Source organism: Phyllobates terribilis, unplaced genomic scaffold (assembly GCF_046119375.1).
Source record: "Phyllobates terribilis strain yellow unplaced genomic scaffold, ASM4611937v1 Scaffold_1__5_contigs__length_1240528914, whole genome shotgun sequence".
Taxonomy (NCBI): domain Eukaryota; kingdom Metazoa; phylum Chordata; class Amphibia; order Anura; family Dendrobatidae; genus Phyllobates; species Phyllobates terribilis.
Window position 1 is genome coordinate 163,994,883 of NW_027362761.1, and position 24,607 is coordinate 164,019,489.

At 45.9% G+C, this 24,607-nt stretch overlaps 1 protein-coding gene across 2 annotated transcripts in view; it reads right to left on the bottom strand.

Moving 5' to 3' along the window:
• Positions 1–24,607, bottom strand: part of VLDLR (very low density lipoprotein receptor) — a 42,228-nt gene that overhangs the window by 4,486 nt on the left and 13,135 nt on the right. Inside the window, exons 5-16 of one of the 2 annotated variants that reach the window (XM_073669255.1) lie at positions 23,400–23,771; positions 7,012–7,134; positions 6,778–6,900; positions 5,303–5,422; positions 4,890–5,015; positions 4,587–4,758; positions 3,013–3,237; positions 1,492–1,610; positions 1,272–1,411; positions 1,053–1,194; positions 825–971; positions 443–505 (exon numbers count right to left, since the gene is read on the bottom strand). In XM_073669255.1, coding sequence (XP_073525356.1) covers positions 443–505; positions 825–971; positions 1,053–1,194; positions 1,272–1,411; positions 1,492–1,610; positions 3,013–3,237; positions 4,587–4,758; positions 4,890–5,015; positions 5,303–5,422; positions 6,778–6,900; positions 7,012–7,134; positions 23,400–23,771 — 1,872 coding nt within the window. The remainder of the gene's footprint in view (positions 1–442; positions 506–824; positions 972–1,052; positions 1,195–1,271; positions 1,412–1,491; positions 1,611–3,012; positions 3,238–4,586; positions 4,759–4,889; positions 5,016–5,302; positions 5,423–6,777; positions 6,901–7,011; positions 7,135–23,399; positions 23,772–24,607) is intronic. The other variant, XM_073669269.1, reaches the window with a different exon arrangement.

A 24,607-nucleotide genomic window follows, 5' to 3' on the forward strand; every position in this document is an offset into this window, starting at 1 on the left:
CTGGATTTAAAGTCTTATCAGTCTGCTGTACTAAAGCTCAGGCCAGTCCCTTCAAGTTCTGCAAGTGATGGGCTCCTTTCTAAGCAGAAATCAGTTGCCCGTTATTGACATGAGCTACTCTGGTCCATAAACTAGCCACCATTGGCATGTATGGAAAAATCTGTACACAAGCACACTGGTTTATGGATTATAGTGCCTGTCCCTTGAACACAATGGCTGAAAATATGGCCATCTGTATGAGCCCCAACAATTACTATGGCAGTCAGAAAAAAAAGAACCTAGAACTGCTTATAGAACAGAAGTACAATACTCGGACCATTCTTGGCTGAAGTTCACTGTGCCAAGTCTAATGTACACATCTATGATTACTGCTTAGAAACTGACACCTAAGGAAACCCAAATAGCTTTACCCATACTGTACTTAGTCATATTAAGCACTTACCCCCTGGAAGTGCTTTTTCAGGATGTAATCCTGTAGGGATGGTAATAGAATCTTCTCTCCTACCTTAAGACAGAAGTGTATTTTTTAAATGAAAATCTTAACACACCATGTAGCCTAACAATTACAGGACCATGGAAATCCTTGGTGATATATGACTACACATTGATCATGCCACTAGTGGAATGTGACTAAAAACAGTCAATACATTGAGACTCCAGGACAAGTGGGTAAATGTACAATGTGAATAATGATTTAATACTCCTGGGGGGAGGGGTGACAAGCAGATTTTAAATAACTTTCTATAGAAAAAAAAAAAAACTACATTTGTAAGTTTTATACCACAAAGTGTCAGAAGGCAGTAGTGTTTAATATGTGCACATACCTTTTTTACATTTTCGGTCATCATAAAGTTGTAAGCCAGCAGGGCACACACAAGTATATTTTGGAGAGCGTTCATTTATCTGTGGAGCTGGCAAGCACAGGTAATCACATCCGCCATTGTGAAGTATCTCGTTACACCAGTTTTTTCCTATTGATAAAGGACTTTACGTTTGACTCATTCCACATCTAGTATTCTGAGTATTTTCTGAACACTACATAATCATACTACCTGGAGGCTGGATAAGGTCATGATAGACAATGATATCTTGGGCATCATTTAAGTTGTTAACCAATGTTTCCAATTCTTGGCCAGTAAACTTGTTGGCACCATAAATTGCTTCATTCTCCCCATCAATCCAATAGACCCTATCCTAGAAACATAATAAAGTTTATGAAGACAGCTGGTAAGCTGCTAAAGAGGTTTTTGCAGAATTACTGTTGGCTTCACCTCAAATATTGTAAGCGCAAGTGGATGAGCTAAAAATTCATAAGACTTCAGGATTATCCGGCGATCCTGTCCATTAAGGTCCACGCTACAGAGTTGATGCAGTTTCAAATCAAGCCAGTACAGGCGACTCTTAACCAAATCTAAAAATTAAATTATATTTTAAATATAGGTTTAAAGATTTAACATTAATGCAGAGAAGTGTTAGTTCAGCAATATTTACCCAATACAATGCCACTTGGTCGCTGGATGTCACTTGTCACCAGTTGCTGTCTGTCTATTCCATTCATTCCAGCTTTTTCAATCTTTGCAGGCTCTCCCCAATCTGACCAATAAATAAACCTGGAGACAAGTGGACAGATCAGTTATAGCAATCAATACTGGGAACCAAGATTACGGGACATAGTCCATGATATTTAGAGCAGTACACAACTGGCATGTTTAGTTAAAATATACTACAATATCTTTTTTTAATACTCTAGAGAACACACACACACACTTGATAGTAGATTTATATAGAGGGCAGGGAACTACACCATACCATTAAGTGTAAGGACCACAATGCATGGACAGGCTGTGGGTCTCTTGACCTGATGGCAACAGCCTCAGAAATACATGAATCCATCAGGCTCAGGTCAGGAAACCCAGTGTATTAAACTCTACATTTACATAGACCACTAAACAATGGGTACATTAGGAGTCTTAACTTTATTATGGTGGGAGGGATTTGAGTTGTCACATTTTGGTGAAGCCAGAAAGTTGGTGTCCAGTGGTTAACAAAATGGTGAATCACCAAAACGTGTTACTATAACGTTGTACCCCATTAATCTGTTGGTAAACATCTATAGTATTCTGGATATGGTGTTAAACACTGCTTAAGACACATTCATGCTACATTTACTGATATTAAAGAAAATGTAAGCCTCCTTCCCTTTTAAAAGGTTGTAAAGAATAGATACAAAATAAGTGGTAGTTATTTTCTAGTAATCAAAATATTTTTTATTTTATGGAACCCCACCCCAGCAAGATCTCCTGACAGATCTTAGTTTCCAAATTTATCAATTCAGACTTTATGCAGAGTAGTGGAATTGTGCACAAGTCAGATCAGGAAGCATTTGCATTTCTGCACTAATGAGCTGCAGGGACTTCATCTGGCAGCAAGTATTAAAGGTGTGATCTGAAGTCAAACTAAATTTCATTCCAAGTCCCTGACCATTTAGTGCTGCAATCTAAGCAATTTAATATACTTGTATTAAGTTCCCTACTGTTCCCCAAGTACACCAACTGTTACTGTGTAAATAGTAAATATATATTATGTGTGATGCTTTGAGAATCCCAGTGCAACCAGTCAGATCATGGGGCTGAGGCAGTGGTCATTTCCAGAAAGTCAGGGATGAGCACAGCCCCTGAAACAAGACTGACCGGTGCAGTAACTGCAGCCTCAAATGAAGAGTTATAGCAAGGGGCAGAGTATCCCAGCATGCACTGGGAGTCTCAGACAGTCACAGGAAAGAATTGCAGTTCCAGAACTTTTAATAGAGGTATTAGAAAACAGCACTAGATAGGGATTTAGAATGAGATCTAAATTGGACTTAAGACCACCCCTTAAATAAGTTGAAGTGTCCCAGCAGCAGGGCTTTATGGCATCTTAGAACCATTCTAGCAAAAATTATGTTATCCTAATCAGGCACCCCATAAGGGCAACACCAACTCTGTATCTTGCCAGTAAAGTTGCTGTACTCACCCAGAAATTGGATCAACAGCAACAGAAGATGGATCCTTTAAACCGGTGTTGAACAAGACTTTCCGCTTTGACCCATCAAAGTTTGACACAGATATTGTCTTTAATCCAGTATCTGTCCAATAAATGTTCTTGTAGACCCAGTCAACAGCAATGGCAGCAGGACTATAGAGCCCATCTATGACCTTTACATGTCTTCCTATACCATCACGACTATCCACAGATGCCCTACAAGATAAAGAAACAGCTGAAAACAACTTTTGCTCCTGAACTGTTGTATTAGGACCCATGCCCAGAGACAAATCTATGGATGGAGACCCTCTTCAGTACTGTATTAAAAGCTAATTGCATCATTAGAGATGGATCTGTCAGATGTCATGAACTACATCACAAATGTAATGAGGTTGTGTAAAAAACCCACAAGCATTAAAAGTTGAACAGCGAGCATTATTGAAGTTCAGCTAAAGTTTGCTCATGAGGCCAGGTGCATTCATTCTTGGCTCACCCTTACTGACAACAGCATCTTGTACCAAGTAGTGACATCTTAGCAGCTGCAGTAAGATGGGAAAGAATGGTGTCGTTGCTTTGAAGTGTTAGACCTGGTAAGGGTGAAGGCATTTATTCCATTTGAAGATCTATTTGACAGTGTCTTGTGAACACTTATATTAGACCCACTTTAGATTTCAATTGAAAGGTGGGGTTTTTTTTTTTTTTTTTTTTTTTTTTTTAGAGTTTTAAACTAGGTCCAGGAGGCTCAAAACACTGTCAAGTGGTGCAATGGTTCGACAGCACTTTTCACAAGAATATTGTCAATATCTTGCGATTGGACAGCCCTTTTAAACTGTCAGTGTAACAACTGGAAGCCACTAATGCTAGAGATTACCTCCCTACATGAAACCAGTGATTTGCTAACATTTAAGACATTTTTTTTTCCTTTAATATTTCCAGAGAACCCATTTAAATACTGTGAAATGAAGTTTCTCCCAATTGCATCATTGGAAAGTGCTGCAGAACTCTTTCTTCAGTTCATTTTACTTTGATATGCATTTGTAACAGTCACCAAGACAGCCAAAAGATCTTTATCTAGTTCAGGGGTCCCCCAACTTGTGGCTCAGGAGCCGCATGTGGCTTGCAGGCCCATAATTTGTGGCTCACTGCTGCCTGCCAGTTTGGTGCATTAGCACCCGGTTTAGCAGACTATGAAGAGGAGGTCTCCAGATGGTAAATTTTGTGAGTAGCCATGCACATTCACATCTGCTTTTGTGCACATTCTGGCTGTGGGGGTTTGAAGATCATTTAATTATGGTACGCTGGACACAAGATGACGACAACTGTCAGGTGTTGAAGCTGGAAGCAATGAATGAAGGCACTGTGGGAACCTCTGGATCTTGGTATACTGCCATGTTGTGATTTCTGTGAAAAAGCTTTGGCCATCATACCAGTAATGGGGGCTCTGTTTGTGAAGAGGGAATCAGAAGCAAGATGTGGCTCACGACCCCCTTCGGTCAGAAGAGTGTGTGCATGTGTACCACTGATCTAGATAAAGTTAAAGTGCCAATCACAAGAAACTGACATACTGAAATATTGACTTTTGAATGGTGTCAGCCCAGAAAAGACTTTGCCCTGAGATATCTGCATCAAGTGCCACAGTGTTCCGCAGTTGCTCTACTAGTTGGATATATTCCTTCCTTTCAAGTCCAATCTTCCGGATATCCCTGCGATTTGTGAATATCAGGCAAGGTTCTCTTCCTACAAGAATAGTGAGCTTTGTTAAAAACAATTCTGGATATATAAAAAAAAAAAGTTTATTCTTTGCTGTGTAAGGCATGTACAGTATGCACCATCACTAGCTAGTGCAATTTATCATCCTTTAGACTTACCTACTGCCTTGCAAACACCAGTGGTCAGATCCATTTGATAGCCTTTGCTGCATTCACACTTGTATCCTCCTTTCAGGTTAACACATATCTGACTGCAGATTCCAGGATTTTGACACTCATCAATATCTTAAGAGGTAAATCCAAGTATTAGAAAAAGTTAGTGGAGATCCCACTGATCAACAGTTTAGTCCCTAGAGCACACCATAAATCTTACAGTTTCCATTAATAACCAATAAGTAAATATTAGTCAGCTGTCAATGCAGAGGGTTAGAAGGTCTGCATGGTCACAAAAATCCAAGATACTTTAAACCACTTGTAATGGGTGCTTTGGATTTGTTGCATACTGGGGAGGATTTTAACTTTAAATCAATGTGACTTGTGTCAAAAATGATAGGTTATCACAAGGCCCTTACCTCCACATGTTTTTCGGTCAATCAGTTCAAAGCCAGCTGGGCAGTCACATTCATAGCCAACCACCAAGTCATGGCACAAGTGGGAGCAGCCCCCATTATTCACCATACACTCGTCCCGATCTAGGAGATATTAGAATAGGGAACTGAGAAACTAAATTTTAGGTGACCTTGAAATTGTTGTTTTTTTGGGAGGACAACCTTTAAGCCCACAAAAATTAGGCAATTAAGTTATTCTGACCATGAAGCCGGCACCGCTACAAATCTTTGAAGTGAAGAGATTAATGAAGCTGAGAACACTAATCAATTCTACAGTGTCAGTTATTTGAACCTTGATAGTTTTTGAAAAGGGGCAACTATCCAGAGGACATAGCTCTGAAGTGCACAACATGCAGCCATTCTGTAAGAGATTTCTAGGAAAAGCAAAGTGTTCTGTATTCATGGCTTCATGTAGCTAGGGTATTGTCAACCTTGTTGGATCCCAACAATCAGAAAGTCACTTATTTTGGAGACCATCTTTATAGATTAATCTTAGAGTGAAGATTAGAGCAACGTTGAACATTTTATATAAAGTTACATAAAATCTAAACCCATTACCTGACTTAGTTGATGGGGCGCAAGTATAGTTGAACTACCCCTGGCCATTAGTCTATGGCTCCACTGACCAGTACAACTTAGGACCCCTAAAAAATTTGTGTACTCAATGGATCCAGAGAATGCTGTGAATAGCTTTATAACTTGCTGTAATCCTGTCTAACCGATAGCTTTAAAGCCATCTCTAGTGATGAGAGCAAGTGCTTGTTACACGAGTCTGCCTAGAGTGCTCAGGTATGCACGGAGTATTGCAGGTACTCGAGAGACATGTTAGCCACAAAACATGCAGGGATTGCCTGTGTATGTCAGGCAATCCCTGCATGTTGTGGCTGTCCCAACAGCCTTGAGACATGTGGGGATGTGAACATGTCAGAGCACCCACGATACTCTATGTACCCAAGCATCCTAGGCAAACACGAATACTGAGCACTTGTGTCTCCAGTCAAAAAAGGCTTCTTTTTTTAAAATATAGTATGTTGAAAACAGATTAAGATTTGCTCAAGTTAAACACCTTTTAAATGGTAGACCAGGCTGAAGTGCTAGTTCAATGTGCACCACTTCATGTTCTTGGCTCATTTTTGTGCCCTAGACAATTGTGTACAGCATTTGTAACATTCAATTTTACAAGTTTAGCACATACTGTGCCAGGGTTCTGGTGCCTTGAGGCCAAATCTGCCAAGGTACCTGTTAGTAGAGCAACAAGTCATGGCAATTGCCATGTATAAGTGGGGTGTAGCATGGCATTTGTTTTGAGAAGGGCAGTTTAACTATAAATTAGCATGGTGCTCAGATTGCTGGACTTTGTGGTTAAACTGCCATTTCTATTACAATAAAATTGATCAAATCTGTGCATCTTTACAGAGGAGGTAAGGGAAGAAGCTTACTGCACTCCTTTTCTGGTTCATCGCTCCAGTCTTTGCAGTCTTTTTTCTTGTTGCACACCTTTTGTATATCGATGCATTCTCCAGATTTGCACTTGAATTTTCCAGATCCCGAACACTGATTTACTAAAGATGGCAGACCGTACAAGGTAAATGAGGAAGAGCCATAAGACAGGAACTTCTTGCTTTTTCAGGGCAGTCATGACACTGAAAATAAAGCAATTTTTATACACCCACCATTTTTACAGTGAATTTCATCAGTGCCATCAAGGCAGTCTCTCACACCATCGCATTGCCTGGTACCATGAATGCAGTTCCCATCCTCACATTTGAATTGATCTGGCTGGCAGGTACGAGATGCTAAATTTAGAGGTTGGTTAAAGGAGAGGAAAAAAAATAATTTGTTACTCATGTTGGACTGGTCATAAAATACATGATCAAAAGTACATTCCAATTTAAAAAAAATTCTAAAAATGGATACACCTGCCTCTTAAAAACCCCAACAATGCCAAATCTTACACGTCTCAGGTACCCAGCCACTATGCCACCTTTCAAGTCTTGCTGTCAAAGGAGATTTGTTTCCTACCCACCCAAAACTACTTTGCCCTTGAGACAATTAAATTTTATGCTCCACCATATCTCAACTGAGGGCCAAAAGTGGAGATCAGAAAGATTGCTTAAGTGTGTGGTCAGATTTGATGGTCTTCTAAAGGCTTGTAGTTATGCTGTGACCCCTGCCATCTTGTTCAGCAGGGGGAAGTCAGGGACCACATTTCATTCCTGCGTATCTTTATGTAATAAAGATGTTTAGCCTAATAGGGTCTATACCAACTAGAACATTTCAAGCAGTACTAGAGGTTCATGGACTGGTAAAACTAGTCAGGCATAACCCTCGGCCCTGAGTTTCACATGGCTGTTTAGAAAGTGGATAGCATTCAGTTTACATATAACATTTACAATACAGCCAGTATCATCCACTGAAGCATCACACCCTGTAAATATTTCTAAGAACTGACTTTTCCAATAAAGTGTTGACTGGGCATAAGTTACGAGATGCTCACAGGATAGGTCACACTGTTCAACAAGGTTTGTTTTCTGCATGCAATTGAGTGAATCCTATTGGAATGGTCATGCTGAGTTCAGAAATAACTTCAGAATTGCTCCATCATGTGATACTTGAGAAAAATGCGATTATAATGTATGCATTGAATACTGTCAAATTCGTAGTGGCACGCGATATTCCGAATGCAAAAGTCAGCAACAGCGATCAAGTTTAGAAATGTTTTGTCATTTATAATCACTGTGATGATTCACGGGCAAGATCCCAACAATAGTCATCCAGCATTGAGGGACTCCACCTCCCCGGTACCATTTCCCCATCTAGGAAATGTCTTGATGAAACCTCACCATGTTAATCACTTACAACTCTGAGGTTTGGTGGGAAAAAGTCAATGTGAATGAAGGAAGTGTATTTTAAGTGACAAGTTGCACTTATGACTTGTAAGCCTGAAGACGACTGTCAGCCTATTCTTCGATCGGTATCGAAGGGTAGACATTGCCATTGTGTAGCAAGATAGCCTTCAAACTTATGACTGATGAATCAATGAACAGTTGCCATTCCCTTGGGTCATTGTCAACTCCAAGGTCAGAAAACAATCCAGTAATATCACTGCAAGAAGTGAGACTGTCAGCTTGACTGAACCATTTGGTCAAGTCTTCATGACTGCAAAATACTGAAATTGCTGTACCTGGCTGCAACAGTTTCCACCCTTGCAACCTTGATCCAAGAAGTTCTGACTGAAACCCAAATCGTTCAGTCTTGCTTGAGATATTAAACAAGGAGCAGTTGATATTGATGGTTTGAAATCTGTATCAGCAGGGGCTTCCATCTCTAATAAATCAACTGTCATTTCATAGTCATCTTCTATTCTCCACACCAGTGGCGATTTTGGAACTGGTAGACTTTCATTGTGCGCCACTGGTCTAATTGCAGAAGCAAGGTTGAGATATTAGACCTCCATTTCTTAGAAGAAAAACCAGATACTTCTGCATGACAATTGTAACAATTGGTTATATGGTCCTTCTGCTCTCTCCAGATAATTGGAATGGCAAACGGCATCAATGGTCGCACACCCTTCAGTCAAGACCTCAAACTTGTAGCACAAGATGAGCAGCATATGAGGAGCCCATGCTCTGTCTTAGTCAATTTTGAATCCAAAATATAACTCCGATGCCTTAACTGCAGTCATACTCCTTTTCTGGGCTTTAGGGGTATAATCTCCACATATATAAAAGAGGTCACTGCTATATGACATTAAAGCAACATTCTGCAACTCATTAAACAGTTTTGCTCCTTATGAAGTTCTGCAAAACAGAACAAACAAGACTACAGTGTCGTTACTGCTGCTATTCTATAATGCTACTTGGAATTAGACCAAAGTCTGACAGTTGTGTCTGGGCATGCCTGAGAGTGCACAACTAAGGCAATGCATGATTGGACAGGGCTTAAGTGCTGTAGATTATAAAAGTTGATATTATGAATTTCATTGGTTATTTCTACCAAAAATTACACTTCTAAAAAAGTTTTATACAAGTGCCAATTATGCACTATGTACATCCTTTAACCGCCCACAATATATAAGGCCGGCGCTGCCTGGGCTCAGCAGCGCTGACGTTTATAAACAGTTGATGGTCCTGCAGTGCTCAGGACCCCCAGGGTCCAGCAAGTGCAGTGAAGATCAGTAGCAGTGACAGGGGACATTGGGACCTGTGCCTAAACTACCTTTAGGGTCCAAATGTTTGGCATTCCTGTAGTGATGAGAGCCTGCCTAATTTACAGGCGCATGTCTCCAGAAGCATGATCTGGGCACAATGTACTGGTCACTTCAATGGCAGTTTGAAATTTTCACTCCGCAACATCCACTGCTGCTTGTTTCTGGAAACGAGTCACTACACCTGTAGGTAAATTCCTAAAGGGGTATAATTTCCAAAATGGGGCCACTTGTGGGGGGAGGGGGGGGGGGAGGAATCTGCTCTAGCACTTAGGGACTGTGTATATTGAGTCTGCAAACTATTCTACAATAATTCGTTCGCCAAGAGTCAAATAGCACTCAGTCCCTCGCCGTATGGCTAAGCGGTACAGCCACATATGGGGTATTGCCACGTTTAGAAGAAAGTGACACTTTCACACCATTGCCCTGTAAAGCTTTTTTTTGTGGTAATATAATCATGTTTTCTTCACTGCCCAATGGTGTAAATTAAAAAAATATTCACTACTTCCCCTAGATGAATTCCTTGAGAGGTGTAGTTTACAAAATGGGGTCACTTGTGGGTGGGGGGGGGGGTTTCTGCATGTCAGCAACTCCTCAAATGTGACATGGTGTCTGCAACCTGTCCCAGCCAACATAGTGCTCCTTTCTCTTCCGAACCCTGCCGTACACCAAAGCAGTGGTTTTCCCCCACATATGGGGTATCCGTGTACTCCGGAGAATTAGCAAAACAAATTTCATGGTGCAATTTCTCCTGTTACCCTTATGATAATGCAAAATTAGGGGATGAAAAACATGTGAAAATTGAATTATGGCTCAATTATAAATTTGTAAAGCATCTGGGGGTTAAAGGTGCTCACCACACCTAGACAAGTTCCTCAAGGGGTCTAGTTTCCAAATTGGTGTCACTTGTGGGGGGTTTCCACTGTTTAGGCACATCAGGGGCTCCCCAAATGCAACATGGCATCTGCTAATTATTCAAACAAATTTTACATTCAAAAAGTCAAATGGCGCTCCTTCCCTTCCGAGCTGTGCACCCAAACAGTGGTTTTCCCCTCACATATGGGGCATCAGTGTGCTCAGGAGAAATTACACAGTCTATTTTTTCCTGTTACCCTTGTGAAAATAACAAAATTGGGTCTAAAGTAACTTGTGACAAAAAGTTAAATGTTCATTGTTTTCTTCCACATTCCAAAAATTTCCATGAAGCACCTAAAGGGTTAAATGTCTTGCATGTGGTTTTGAGCACCTTGAGGGGTACAGTCTAGAATGGTGTCACTTGTGCATCTGTCATAAAAGCCCCTCAAAGTCACTTCAAAAAAAAAAAAAAAAAGTTTTGTAAATTTTGTTGGAAAAATGAGAAGTTGATGGTCAACTTTTAACCCTTAGAACTTCCTAACAAGTTTTTGTTCCAAAATTGGGCCGATTTAAAGTAGACATGTGGGAAATGTTGTTTATTAACCCCTTAAGCCCTGCGGGTGGTTTGCACGTTAATGACCGGGCCAATTTTTACAATTCTGACCACTGTCACTTTATGAGGTAATTACTCTGGAACGCTTCAACGGATCCCCCTGATTCTGAGATTGTTTTTTCGTGACTGTGATGAACCTGTAGCCGCCATCTTGGTAATGATAAATCATATCCAGGGATGGCCACACTTCAGCAGCCCCCACCCTTGGGACCTTCTGTTAAAACGTCAACTAGATAGTTTCCCCCCATCCAGGCTCCTGTAAGATAAGAAGCCTACTTAACACTTGAATGCTAGGAGCTTCAAAGACTTCGAGAGGAAACACAGCCAGCAGGGGGGGGTGCTTCGTCTATCTGTACCTGACCATTTGTCCCATAGGACTAGTTTCTTTGTCTGTCACAAGCATGGAGGCATAAGATATAGAAACATGAATAGTACACGCATGTTGCGTGGGATGGGCCAATAAAAAAATATCACGGCGTCCCGGAGCCATTGCGCACACAAGCCTCCGCGGTAGACGTTTGTACGTGCTCTGGAAGCCAAGATATAGCGCGGAGCCATTCCTGAGGACCGTATGGTATCATAATTGATATCAAAAGGTCGGTTACGGCGGCCCGAATCCATGGGAACCCCTGGGGGTATCATGAGACCATCCCAGAAGAAGTTATTGGATTCCATAGAATTTGGGCTTCTGATCGAAGTTAGACCTGAGGGTGGAGACTGAGCCAGCTGACCTCACCAGCAGTGGGCGGGACGGGGCAGGTAAGATAGCAGGACAGACAAGAGACAAGTCAGTTTTTGACCCAAGAGTGGTGTGCTGAACATCTGAGCACCAGCTGAGGCCACCAAGGGGAGGAGCAGTTTGACCATGCGGTGGTAGGCCTCAGCCTGTAACAAAGAACCGTGCCTGCGACCGCAGAATCCTCTCCCTGCGTCACAAGAAAATCAAGAAACCGGTAACTGATATGCTGTGGTGATTCTGTGTGTTGTATTCCATTGTTGTATAGTTTAGCCTGACCTTATACCTGTGTATATTTAGTTGTATATCGTGTATCTAGTGTATTATTATAATCAATTACCTCAAGTAATTGTGGGCCTGCCTTTTATTCTGCATAACGAACGCACGTCCGTGTGAGCTCGGCTCAAGCCAAAAACGCTACCCAGGGTTGGTTCCTGACCCGATATAGGCCCATTCACGGACTGGGCGTATATCTAAAATAGGGACTGGTGGCAGCATACCAACTGGGGATTGGGGAAGGCTGGTAGTGACGGTCGGAGGTTCAGATATATATATTCCTGGCGCGGCCAAGGAAGATATATATACCGCCCTCACTACAGAGGGCCCCGATACCCAGTAGGTTACAGGACAGTCTCCCTGGCGACCGCTTATCCTAGGTGCAGTTCCTTGACTGACCTGAGGCTAAGAGGGCGCTAGCGAGTTGTGCTGTGTAGTGACGTTACGGTTTAGTGACGTTGAAGGGATAACACACTACCGTGTTCCCTGCGCTGGTTGCAGCTTCCTGGCACTACTTTCTCTAGGTGCAGTACCTTGACTGACCTGAGAGGTAAGGGGGCGCCAGAGAGCTGCACCCACCGGCCGGCTTTCATCACATTGGTGGCAGAGCGGTGGGATTGCAGAATAATAGTGTTGTGGGACCCCTACTCCCAGGCACTAAAGACTGCCAGTGGTAACTTCCACTGCTGGAGTCTTAAGGTCAGCCCAACGTTAGACGGTCAGGCTAAAAGTATAACAAGGTGTGTGCAAACTCAGGGTTGCAGCGGTGTCGGTTACCAAGATGGCAGACGGCACCAGGAGCAAGACCCTGCAGGAGGCTAATGCTACGGTCCGTGTGGCAGGAGGGGAGGACATTGTTACTCATGGCGAGGAGGAGTCCAGCCCGGGCACCTCAGGGAGCCAGTCCCCAGTATACGGTCCCGCAGTGGGCTGCCCACCACCTACCCAGCCCAGCCTGTCCAGATCACAAGCCCTTTTACAAGCGGCTATGGCAAGTCTCCAGTCTCATGGCGATGCCGTCTACAAAACCCTCCTGGCAGCATCAGAGAAGGCAGCGGAGGAGGAGCGCGAAGCTGCGGAGCGCCGGGAGGCTGCGGAGCGTGAAGCTGCAGAGCGCCGGGAGGCTGCGGAGCGTGCAGAGCGAGCTGCGGAGCGCCAGCACCAACTGGACCTGGCCCAGCGGGGGCTTCCGCTAGAGCAACCAACCCATCAGGAGACCAAGTCGTCCAAAGTCCGAGCTGAGGACTTCCCTCTACTGGAGAAGGATGGGGACCTGGACTCCTTTCTGGTGGCATTTGAACGGACCTGTCTTCAGCACCATCTGGCCCGGGATCAGTGGGCCAGATACCTGACCCCCCGTTTGAGGGGTAAGTCCCTGGATGCCTTGGGGGACTTACCTGCCGGGGAGGTACAGAACTACGACTGCATCAAGCGGGCCCTGATCCGGCAGTACAACCTCACTCCCGAGTCGTACCGCCAGAAGTTCCGGAGCCTGCTGCGTGGCCCCAAGGACACCTGGACCGATCATATGCGGGCGCTGTTGAGAGCCGCAGAGCACTGGACCTCGGGTCTAGCGCTTACTACCCGCCAGGAGGTCCAGGAACTGTTCGTCACGGAGCAGTTTTTGTGGAACTGCCCAGAGGACCTCCGACAGTTCCTCCGTGACCGAAAACCAACAGGGGCTTCTGCTACAGCCGCCCTGGCAGACGAGTATGCCAATAACAGGGCGCCTGAGCTGAAGAAGTCTGCCAGCAGCACCTGGAGAGGGGGTAAGCCCAGTCATGCCCCTGTTTCCCCGGCCCCTAGAACACAAGGGGTGTATCCCCCTGTTGCCCTCTCCAGGCAAGGACCAGACGTAAGACGTTGTCATCTATGCAACAAACCAGGACACTTTAGGGCTGAGTGTCCCCAGCGCCAAAAGACCCCATCCCAGTCCCAGAGAGCGCCCAATGTTTTGTGTGTGGGAGGGGGTGGTGGTAGGTCCCTGGACAACATCCAACCCGTCACCATAGGCCGTTCTGCGGTCATGGGACTGCGGGACACGGGCGCTGAACGAACACTGGTACGGCCTGAGGTGGTGTCCCCCCAGGACTTGGTACCAGGAAAGACTCTTTCCGTCTCCGGGGTTGGAGGCGTGGAGCCGGCACTTCCCGTTGCCATGGTGTATTTGGACTGGGGTGCCGGAAGGGGGATGCGGGAGGTGGGAGTAACGCCAAATATTCCCGCAAATGTTTTATTAGGGACCGACTTGGGGCGTCTAGTATCGCAGTATGTACCCTCTGAACCCCCAAGTTCGGCCCCCCAAGAGTGTATTGATTTGTCTGCTGCTAATGCCAACCATGTTGTATGTAGTGTGTGTCCTGCTGAGGAGGAGGGAGTGAAACCTGAGGGTAACACCTGCACAGACACAACACAAACAGGGTTAGTGAAAGCAGGTGGGGAGTGTGGGGATGCCCGCAGAGGTGCTCAGCCGGCGTGCCGTGACCTCTTGTCCTCCGGTGAGGGAGGGGGCGGGCAGGATTCTGTAGAGGGAAGCTCAGGGATGGAGAGGGGGGCAGCTACCGGCAGTGTAGGGCTCCCAGGGGTATCCAGGCTGCTGAGTATAGGCCCACTGCAGGGGGAGGAACAGGCCATGGGAGGTGGGGGTGTCCCAAGAGAGGAGCCGCCAGGTAAGACCCCAGGGCAGGAGTTCCCCACATCCGAGATGTCCAAAGGCCTAGGAAGCCTGCCTGATCGGGCGGCTTGGTCAGAAACAGAGGGGAAGCAGGCACTACCCACGGTCACAGCGGTCATAGCCGCTGTCACCAGGAGTGGGAGCGCCGGAGCCCAAGGAGCCTTGCAGAGGTCCGACGGCTTCCCCACTTCTGACCAAGTGTCTGCCGGGTCAGACAGCGGCCAGGTGACATGCCCGGAGGGGCTGACAGAGGATGTGGCAGTTTCGTCGATTCTGGCCACATCAAGTCAGGAATTTCAGGCTGCGTTGGAAGCAGACGACAGCCTGAAAGCTCTCAAGGAACAGGCGGCACAGCCTCCCATGGAGTCAGACTGCGAGCGGGTGGTCTGGGACCAGGGACGGCTGTACCGGGTAACGGTCCAGCAGGGTTCACCGGAGGCGTGGCCCAGGGACCGACAGTTAGTGGTACCCTATCCGTTCAGGGCGGAATTGTTGCGGATCGCACACGAGATTCCGATGGCCGGACACCTAGGGATCGCTAAAACCAAGGCCAGGATAGCTCAGCATTTCTACTGGCCTGGGATGGGAGCCGCGGTGGGTGCCTACTGCCGTTCGTGTGACACCTGTCAGAGGGTGGGGAAGGCGGGGCCGCGCCCCAAAGCCCCACTGGTAACTCTGCCAATCATCGAAGAGCCTTTCTCGAGGGTTGCTGTGGATCTTATTGGACCTCTGTCCACTCCCAGCCACTCCGGGAAATGCTTCATACTCACGGTAGTGGACTATGCCACCCGGTACCCGGAAGCGGTAGCTTTGTCGTCCATTCGGGCCGACAAGGTGGCTACCGCCTTACTGGAGATCTTCTCCAGAGTGGGTTTCCCCCAAGAAATGCTCACCGACCGAGGGACCCAGTTCATGTCGCGGCTGATGGAGTCCCTCTGTAAGCAAATGCAGGTGCAACATCTGGTGGCCAGCCCGTATCACCCACAGACTAATGGCCTGTGTGAGCGGTTCAATGGCACCTTAAAGCAGATGCTTAAGATGTTGGTCGACTCCCACGGGAGAGACTGGGAGCGTTACCTCCCACACCTCCTATTTGCTTACCGGGAGGTTCCGCAGGCCTCAACGGGGTTCTCCCCCTTTGAGCTCCTGTACGGGCGACGGGTACGGGGCCCCCTGGCTCTGGTGAAGGAAGCATGGGAAGGGGATTTGGCCACCCCCGAGGTGTCGGTCATCGAGTATGTCGTGCGCCACCGGGACAGGATGATGGCCTTGGCAAAGCTGGTGCAGGACAATATGGCCCAGGCCCAGGCCGACCAGAAGCGGTGGTACGACCAGAATGCTTGTGAGAGGACCTACCAGGTGGGTCAAAAGGTGTGGGTACTGGTCCCCGTACCACAGAACAAGCTTCAGGCAGCCTGGGAAGGTCCCTACTTCGTGCACCAGAAACTCAATGCCGTCACCTATCTGGTCACCCTGGATCACGCCCGTGGAAGGAGGAAGGCCTTCCACGTGAACATGATGAAGGCTCATCATGAGCGGGAAGCGACTGCCCACCCAGTGTGCAACCTTCCCGAGGAAGGAGAGGTAGAAACCCTCCTGGATCTGCTCACCCAAGCCAAGGCGGGTGGGTCCATCGAGGATGTGGGGGTTGGCCACCAGCTCACGGAGGACCAACGGTCCCAGCTGGGGACCACCCTGCACCCCTTCCGGGGGCTGTTCAGCAGCCTGCCCGGAAGGACTGAGATGGCTGTCCACGACGTGGACACTGGCGATCACCCGCCGATCCGGCGTTCAGCATATCGGGTCTCTTTCGAGGTGCAGGGAAACATGCGCCAAGAGATAGACGAGATGCTGAAGCTGGGGGTGATCCAGGCATCCAGCAGCGCGTGGGCCTCGCCTGTAGTCCTCGTACCAAAGAAGGACCGAACTACACGGTTCTGCGTGGACTACCGGGGGCTCAACGCTGTAACGGCCACCGATGCGTTCCCCATACCACGCATCGATGACCTGCTCGATCGGATGGCCGGGGCTAAGTACCTGACCATCATGGATCTGAGCCGGGGGTACTGGCAGATTCCTCTGACCCCCGCGGCAAGGGAACGCTCTGCCTTTATCACCCCTTTTGGACTGTACGAGTCCACAGTGATGCCATTCGGCATGAAGAATGCCCCTGCCACTTTTCAGCGGATGGTCAATACGCTGCTTGAGGGACTTGAAGGGTACGCGGCTGCGTACTTGGACGATATTGCAGTCTTCAGTCCCACTTGGGAGGATCACCTAGAGCACCTGCGGCAGGTGCTCGGTCGGATCCACCGGGCAGGCTTGACCATCAAGCCGGAAAAGTGCCAGCTGGGCATGAGTGAGGTCCTCTACCTGGGTCACCGGGTAGGCGGGGGGGTTCTGAAGCCAGAACCGGGGAAAGTGGATGCCATCGCATCCTGGCCCACTCCTAGGACCAAAAAGCAGGTGATGTCCTTCTTGGGGACCGCCGGGTACTATAGGAGGTTCGTCCCACACTATAGCACCCTGGCCAAGCCCCTGACGGACCTCACCAAGAAGAAGCTGCCCGTCGCAGTCGACTGGACAGTCGCCTGCGAGACAGCTTTCGGGGCACTCAAGGCCGCCCTAAGTAGCTCCCCTGTACTGCAAGCTGCCGACTTCGACCGGCCGTTTGTGGTACAGACCGACGCCAGTGACTTTGGCCTCGGTGCTGTGCTAAGTCAGGTCAACACGACAGGCCAGGAACATCCTGTCTTGTACCTGAGCAGGAAGCTACTGCCCCGGGAGGTGGCTTACTCCACGGTGGAAAAAGAATGCCTGGCAATTGTATGGGCCCTGCAGCGTCTGCAGCCCTACTTGTACGGGAGCCATTTCACCGTGGAGACGGACCACAACCCCCTCAGCTGGTTACACACGGTCTCTGGGTCGAATGGCAGGTTGCTACGCTGGAGCCTCGCTCTCCAGCAGTACCACTTCTCCATTCGCCACAGAAGAGGCCGTGACCACGGTAACGCTGACGGGTTATCCCGGCAAGGGGAGGGTGCAGAAGGACGCACGGGGGAACACAGGAATGTGCTACCCCCTCGCGCCCTCGTATAGGGGGAGGTGTGATGAACCTGTAGCCGCCATCTTGGTAATGATAAATCATATCCAGGGATGGCCACACTTCAGCAGCCCCCACCCTTGGGACCTTCTGTTAAAACGTCAACTAGATAGTTTCCCCCCATCCAGGCTCCTGTAAGATAAGAAGCCTACTTAACACTTGAATGCTAGGAGCTTCAAAGACTTCGGGAGGAAACACAGCCAGCAGGGGGGGGTGCTTCGTCTATCTGTACCTGACCATTTGTCCCATAGGACTAGTTTCTTTGTCTGTCACAAGCATGGAGGCATAAGATATAGAAACATGAATAGTACACGCATGTTGCGTGGGATGGGCCAATAAAAAAATATCACGGCGTCCCGGAGCCATTGCGCACACAAGCCTCCGCGGTAGACGTTTGTACGTGCTCTGGAAGCCAAGATATAGCGCGGAGCCATTCCTGAGGACCGTATGGTATCATAATTGATATCAAAAGGTCGGTTACGGCGGCCCGAATCCATGGGAACCCCTGGGGGTATCATGAGACCATCCCAGAAGAAGTTATTGGGTTCCATAGAATTTGGGCTTCTGATCGAAGTTAGACCTGAGGGTGGAGACTGAGCCAGCTGACCTCACCAGCAGTGGGCGGGACGGGGCAGGTAAGATAGCAGGACAGACAAGAGACAAGTCAGTTTTTGACCCAAGAGTGGTGTGCTGAACATCTGAGCACCAGCTGAGGCCACCAAGGGGAGGAGCAGTTTGACCATGCGGTGGTAGGCCTCAGCCTGTAACAAAGAACCGTGCCTGCGACCGCAGAATCCTCTCCCTGCGTCACAAGAAAATCAAGAAACCGGTAACTGATATGCTGTGGTGATTCTGTGTGTTGTATTCCATTGTTGTATAGTTTAGCCTGACCTTATACCTGTGTATATTTAGTTGTATATCGTGTATCTAGTGTATTATTATAATCAATTACCTCAAGTAATTGTGGGCCTGCCTTTTATTCTGCATAACGAACGCACGTCCGTGTGAGCTCGGCTCAAGCCAAAAACGCTACCCAGGGTTGGTTCCTGACCCGATATAGGCCCATTCACGGACTGGGCGTATATCTAAAATAGGGACTGGTGGCAGCATACCAACTGGGGATTGGGGAAGGCTGGTAGTGACGGTCGGAGGTTCAGATATATATATTCCTGGCGCGGCCAAGGAAGATATATATACCGCCCTCACTACAGAGGGCCCCGATACCCAGTAGGTTACAGGACAGTCTCCCTGGCGACCGCTTATCCTAGGTGCAGTTCCTTGACTGACCTGAGGCTAAGAGGGCGCTAGCGAGTTGTGCTGTGTAGTGACGTTACGGTTTAGTGACGTTGAAGGGATAACACACTACCGTGTTCCCTGCGCTGGTTGCAGCTTCCTGGCACTACTTTCTCTAGGTGCAGTACCTTGACTGACCTGAGAGGTAAGGGGGCGCCAGAGAGCTGCACCCACCGGCCGGCTTTCATCACAGTGACATATTGTACTTCATGATTGTGGAAAAATTTCTTCGATATCACTTGCGTTTATTTGTGAAAAAAAACGGATATTTGGCGAAAATTTTGAGATTTTCAAAATTTGAATTTTTAAGCCCTGAAATCAGAGCGATATGTCACAAAAGAGTTAATAAATAACATTTCCCACATGTCTACTTTACATCAGCACAATTTTGGAACCAAAATTTTTTTTTTGTTAGGGAGCTATAAGGGTTAAAAGTTGACCAGCGATTTCTCATTTTTCCAACAAAATTTATAAAACCATTTTTTTTTTTAGGGACCACATCACATTTGAAGTCACTTTGAGAGGTCTTTATGACAGAAAATACCCAAAAGTGACACCATTCTAAAAACTGCACCCCTCAAGGTGCTCAAAACCACATTCAAGAACTTTATTAACCCTTCAGGTGCTTCACAGGAATTTTTGAATGTGGAAGAAAAAAAATGAACATTTAACTTTTTTCACAAAAATGTTACTTTAGACCCAATTTTTTTTTTATTTTCACAGGGGTAACAAGAAAAAAAATGGACCCCAAAATTTGTTGTGCAATTTCCCCTGGGTACGCAGATACCCAATATGTGGGGAAAAAAACACCGTTTGGGTGCACGGCAGGGCTCGGAAGGGAAGGAGCGCCATTTGACTTTTTGATTGTAAAATTTGCTTGAATAATTAGCGGACACCATGTTCTGTTTGGAGAGCCCCTGTGTGCCCAAACATTGGAGCTCCCCCACAAGTGACCCCATTTTGGAAACTAGACCCCCCAAGGCACCTTTCTAGATGCATAGTGAGTACTTGGAACCCCCAGGTGCTTCACAAATTGATAATTTTCGTAATAATGAAAAAAAAAAAAAAAAACACTTTTTCATTTTTACAAATCAATTTGTGAAGCACCTAGGGGTTCCAAGTGCTCACAGGGGCTCTCCAAACGCAACATGGCGTCCGCTAACAATTTGAGCCGATTTTCCATTCCATTTGTTAGCGGACACCATGTCGCGTTTGGAGAGCCCGTGATGTGCCTAAACAGTGGAGCTCCCCCACAAGTGTCCCCATTTTGGAAACTATACCCCTCAAGGATTTTATTAAGGTGTATAGTGAACATTTTGAACCCAGAGGTACGGCACAGAATTTGTTTACATTAGGTCATCATATTGAATAAGTTGTCATTATTCTTGAGCGCAAGTGCTCGCTACTTGAGTTTGCATCGGGTACTCAAGTATGCACCATGTACAGCGTGTGCTTGAGTGACATGCTCGAGTCCCTGCTCCGCATGTTTCACGGTTATTAGGCACCCAAAAAAAAACATGCGGGGGAAATCGCTCATGCATGGCAGGCAATCCCCGTAAAGTTTTTTGGCCGCGAAGCATATGGGGCAGAGACTTGAGCATGTCACTCAAATACCCACGATACTCAATGCATACCAGAGCACCCGATGCAAACTCAAGTAGCGAGCACTTGCTCTCAACACTAGTCACCATATCGTCATTTTTTTTCTTACTTTTGAAAAAAATCCCAACCCCAGCCCCAGCCCAACCCCAGCCCCAGCCCTAACCCCAGCCCCAAACCCAGCCCTAACCCTAGCCCAAGAGTTTATTTTTGACGCCGTTCCTTGTGCGGTATAAGTGATTAGACGACTTTATTCTTCGGGTCGGTGTGATTACAGCAATGCCAGAATCATATGGGGTTTTTATGACTGACAGCTGTCACACACTAAAAGACGCATTTTTTGTAAAATCTAGTTTTTGCATCGCCATATTTTGAGAGCTATAATTTTTCCAGATTTTGGCAAACAGTCATGTGACGGCTCGTTTTTTTGCGGGATGACTTGACGTTGTTATTGGTGCCATTTTCAGGCACGTGACATTTTTTGATCGCTTTCTATTCCGATTTTTGGGAGGCAGAACAAACAAAAACCAATTCAGGAATTGTTTTTTTATTCTGTTCCGCGTGTGGTAAAATTGATGAGGTAGCTTTATTCTTCGGGTCAGTACGTTTACAGCGGTACCACATTTGTATAATTTTTCTATGTTTTGGCGCTTATACACAATAAAAGCTATTTTATAGAAAAAAATATTTTTTAGCATCGCTTTATTCTGAGAGCTGAAACTTTTTTATTTTTCGGCTGATGGAGCTGTATGGCGGCTTGTTTTTTGTGGGACGAGATGACGTTTTCAGCGGTATCATTTTTATTTATATGCGTCTTTTTGATCGCGTGTTATTCCACTTTTTGTTTGGCGGTATGGTGATAAAGCATTGTTTTTTGCTGCGTTTTTTTTTTTTTTACCGTGTTCACTGAAGGGGTTAACTAGTGGGACAGTTTTATAGGTCAGGCTGTTCCGGACGCGGTGATACCAAATATGTGTACTTTTATTGTTTTTTTTTTATTTTTTTTATAATATTTATTGATGGGTACATTATATTTTTATTTTTGGTGTATTATTTTTTTATAATATTTTTGCACATTTTTTTTTTTTTCCCCCCACTTTCAGACAGTTTGTACACCTTATTACTTTGTCCCACTCTGGGACTTTCACTTTTTTTTTCTGATCGCCTGCATGGCATAGGAATGGAGCACCATCCCTATGCCATGCAGGCTGTCAGAAGTGCACAGTGTTAAGATTGCTTGGAGATGCACTGCGCATGTCCAAGCAATCTTCCTGCTCTCTGGTGACCCGGATGTTGTCATGACGACATCAGGTCGTCATGGCAACACCCGGGAAGCTGGAAGAGGAGGCGAGTATCGCCGATCACCTCCCCTTGCCCCCGCGATCGACTTCGATCGCAGCATAGCAGGGGTTAATGTGCTGGGAGCGGTGCAGGACTGCTCCCTGCACATTGTCACAGCTGACACCCGGTACCATCAGCTGACACCCGGCGGCGATCGTGCCCGCACAGCCTGTGTGTGCGCGCGCAATCGCCATGACGTACTAATACGGGTCTGGCTCTTAAGTCCCAGGGCACAGACGCGTATTAGTACGTCAAATGTTATTAAGGGGTTAACATGTGACATATCTGATTTAAGGACATGAAAATTCAAAGTTTGAAAACTGCAAAATTAACCAAATTTCTGTTTTCACAAATAAACGCAAGTGATAGCGAAGAAATTTTACCACAATCATGAAGTACAAGACGTAAAAAAAAAAACAAAAAAAAAAAAACACACAACAACTCATAATCAGCGGGATCCGTTGAGGTGTTCCAGAGTAATTACCTCATAAAGTGACAGTGGTCAGAATTGAAAAAAAAATTGGCCCGGTCAAGGTGGTGAAAACTGGCTCTGGTGCGAAAGGGTTTATAATTGTAAGATGAAAATATCTTGGAAATGGTATGTGCTACAGAAATTCTGATTACATACAGAACATTTTAAAACAGGAAACAGAAAAATGAATAGCTGTAAGAGGGGGTCTGACACCCTACTGTTCAGCTTTTGCTCTGGAGCTGCTGCAGTACAGCTTTTATTCAGAAGAAACAGGAGTTATTTTAAAGAAGCACTCCCATCAAGGTATCCTTTCCAATTATAGTACTGTATACTTATAATAGCTTATTTTGCCTTTCTACCCAGTAAATTCTTCTCTATGTAGGAACAGGAAGTTTGTTGTCCCTGCAGAAATCATTCCCCGCTTTAACTCCCTCCTCCTCCAGCCAGGGACTTTTGCAGTGAAATTTGACTTCCTGTTTCTACATCGACCTTTGAAGGATTCAGCTAGCCAGTTTTTAATCATGTGATGTCAGACCTAATGGAAAACAGAAGCATTTACTGGGTAGAAAGGCAAAATGAGCAATTTTAAGTACACAGTGCTATACAATGTGATGATTTTTTCCTTATTAGATTACAAATTCATGGGAGGAGTGCTTCTTTATGGTTAAGAACACAAAGACACAAGTTCAATTGATATGGTGCTACAGTTAAAGCTTTGAATGGAACACCAAGAGCAGCGCCAAAAGGTTTGATGCTGAATGTTGAGTGGGGTCACCAGGGTGTCAGATCCCTACTTATCTGCAATTATTTATCCTGTAGATGGGTTGTCAAGGAATGGGTAGCTTATGACCTCTTTAAATTAGATCGTGGGAAGTAGAGAAAAGAAACTTACGACAGTTCATCTCATCACTTTTGTCTTTGCAGTCTGCATCACCATCACAGCGCCATTTCTTGTGAATACACTCCCCAGAACCACATGGGATCTCACTAGGAGAGCACCTCTGAGGAGAGACTGGTTGGCGGCCACATTGTTCAAGAGATTCATCGGAGTGGTCGGCACAGTCAGCATCGTCGTCGCACACCCAGCTGAGGGGTATGCAGGTGTAGTTCTTACACTGGAATTCATGAGAGCCACATGTGGGAGGGACACAGTTCACTTCATCACTACCATCACTGCAGTCTTTGTGACCATTGCAGTAAAAGCTACTCGAAATACAGCGACCATTGGAGCAAGTGAACTCAGCTGGACTACAGGTCACATTCCCTGGTGGGAGGGAAAAAAAAAAAAAAAAGGAAAAACCTGACACTTAATTAGCAAGTTATGCAGACTTCAGGGATCTAGAGGCCTCTGGCACCCTGCATGCTTACAAGCTGAATTTAGTCAAATCCCCCTCCATGTCACAAGCAAGTTAACTGTCATGTACAAATATATTTACTAGAGTTGCATGGCATGAAGTCGAAAGCAAACCACAACTAAGGCTATAGCAAATTCCCACGAGGAGTATTTAATGTTGCAGACCATACTAATTAGATTGCAATTTTCTTTTGGCATTTATGTTTGCTTTGGATACTTTATCAGTTATAGCCTTGGGGGAAAAAAAAATAAAATAATCCAAGACCCAACTGGTTGATTTAATTGAAGTCCATGGGAAAAATCTGCAAATAAAATGCATATTCACCCCAAGAGAAATTGACATCTTTAGACTTTAAAATTGCAGTATTAAACAAATATACCTTGAAGTTCTATAGTGAGCAAATATTTGTAGGGATAAGCTACTTAAGAGGTCATAGAAGTTTAATAGCACAAGACAGGAAATGTTTAGTGAATCGATCTCTTGCTGCATGTCTTGTATTTAAGTGTCCCAATTTTATCCCCAGCTACACATTTCATGTTGTCGCCAAGTCAGCTGAGGAGTCCAAGACAACTTCAGAGCCATGTCAGCAGAATAGTTTTCCACTCCACTGCCATGCTGTGACCCACTGGCACTGAAGAAAGCTAAATAAATGATGTCCTGTTAAAATGCTCATTTGTAGCCTGCCTGGAAGAAAAAAAAAAAAAACCTACACACTAATACACCAAAAATAAGATCTATAATTAAG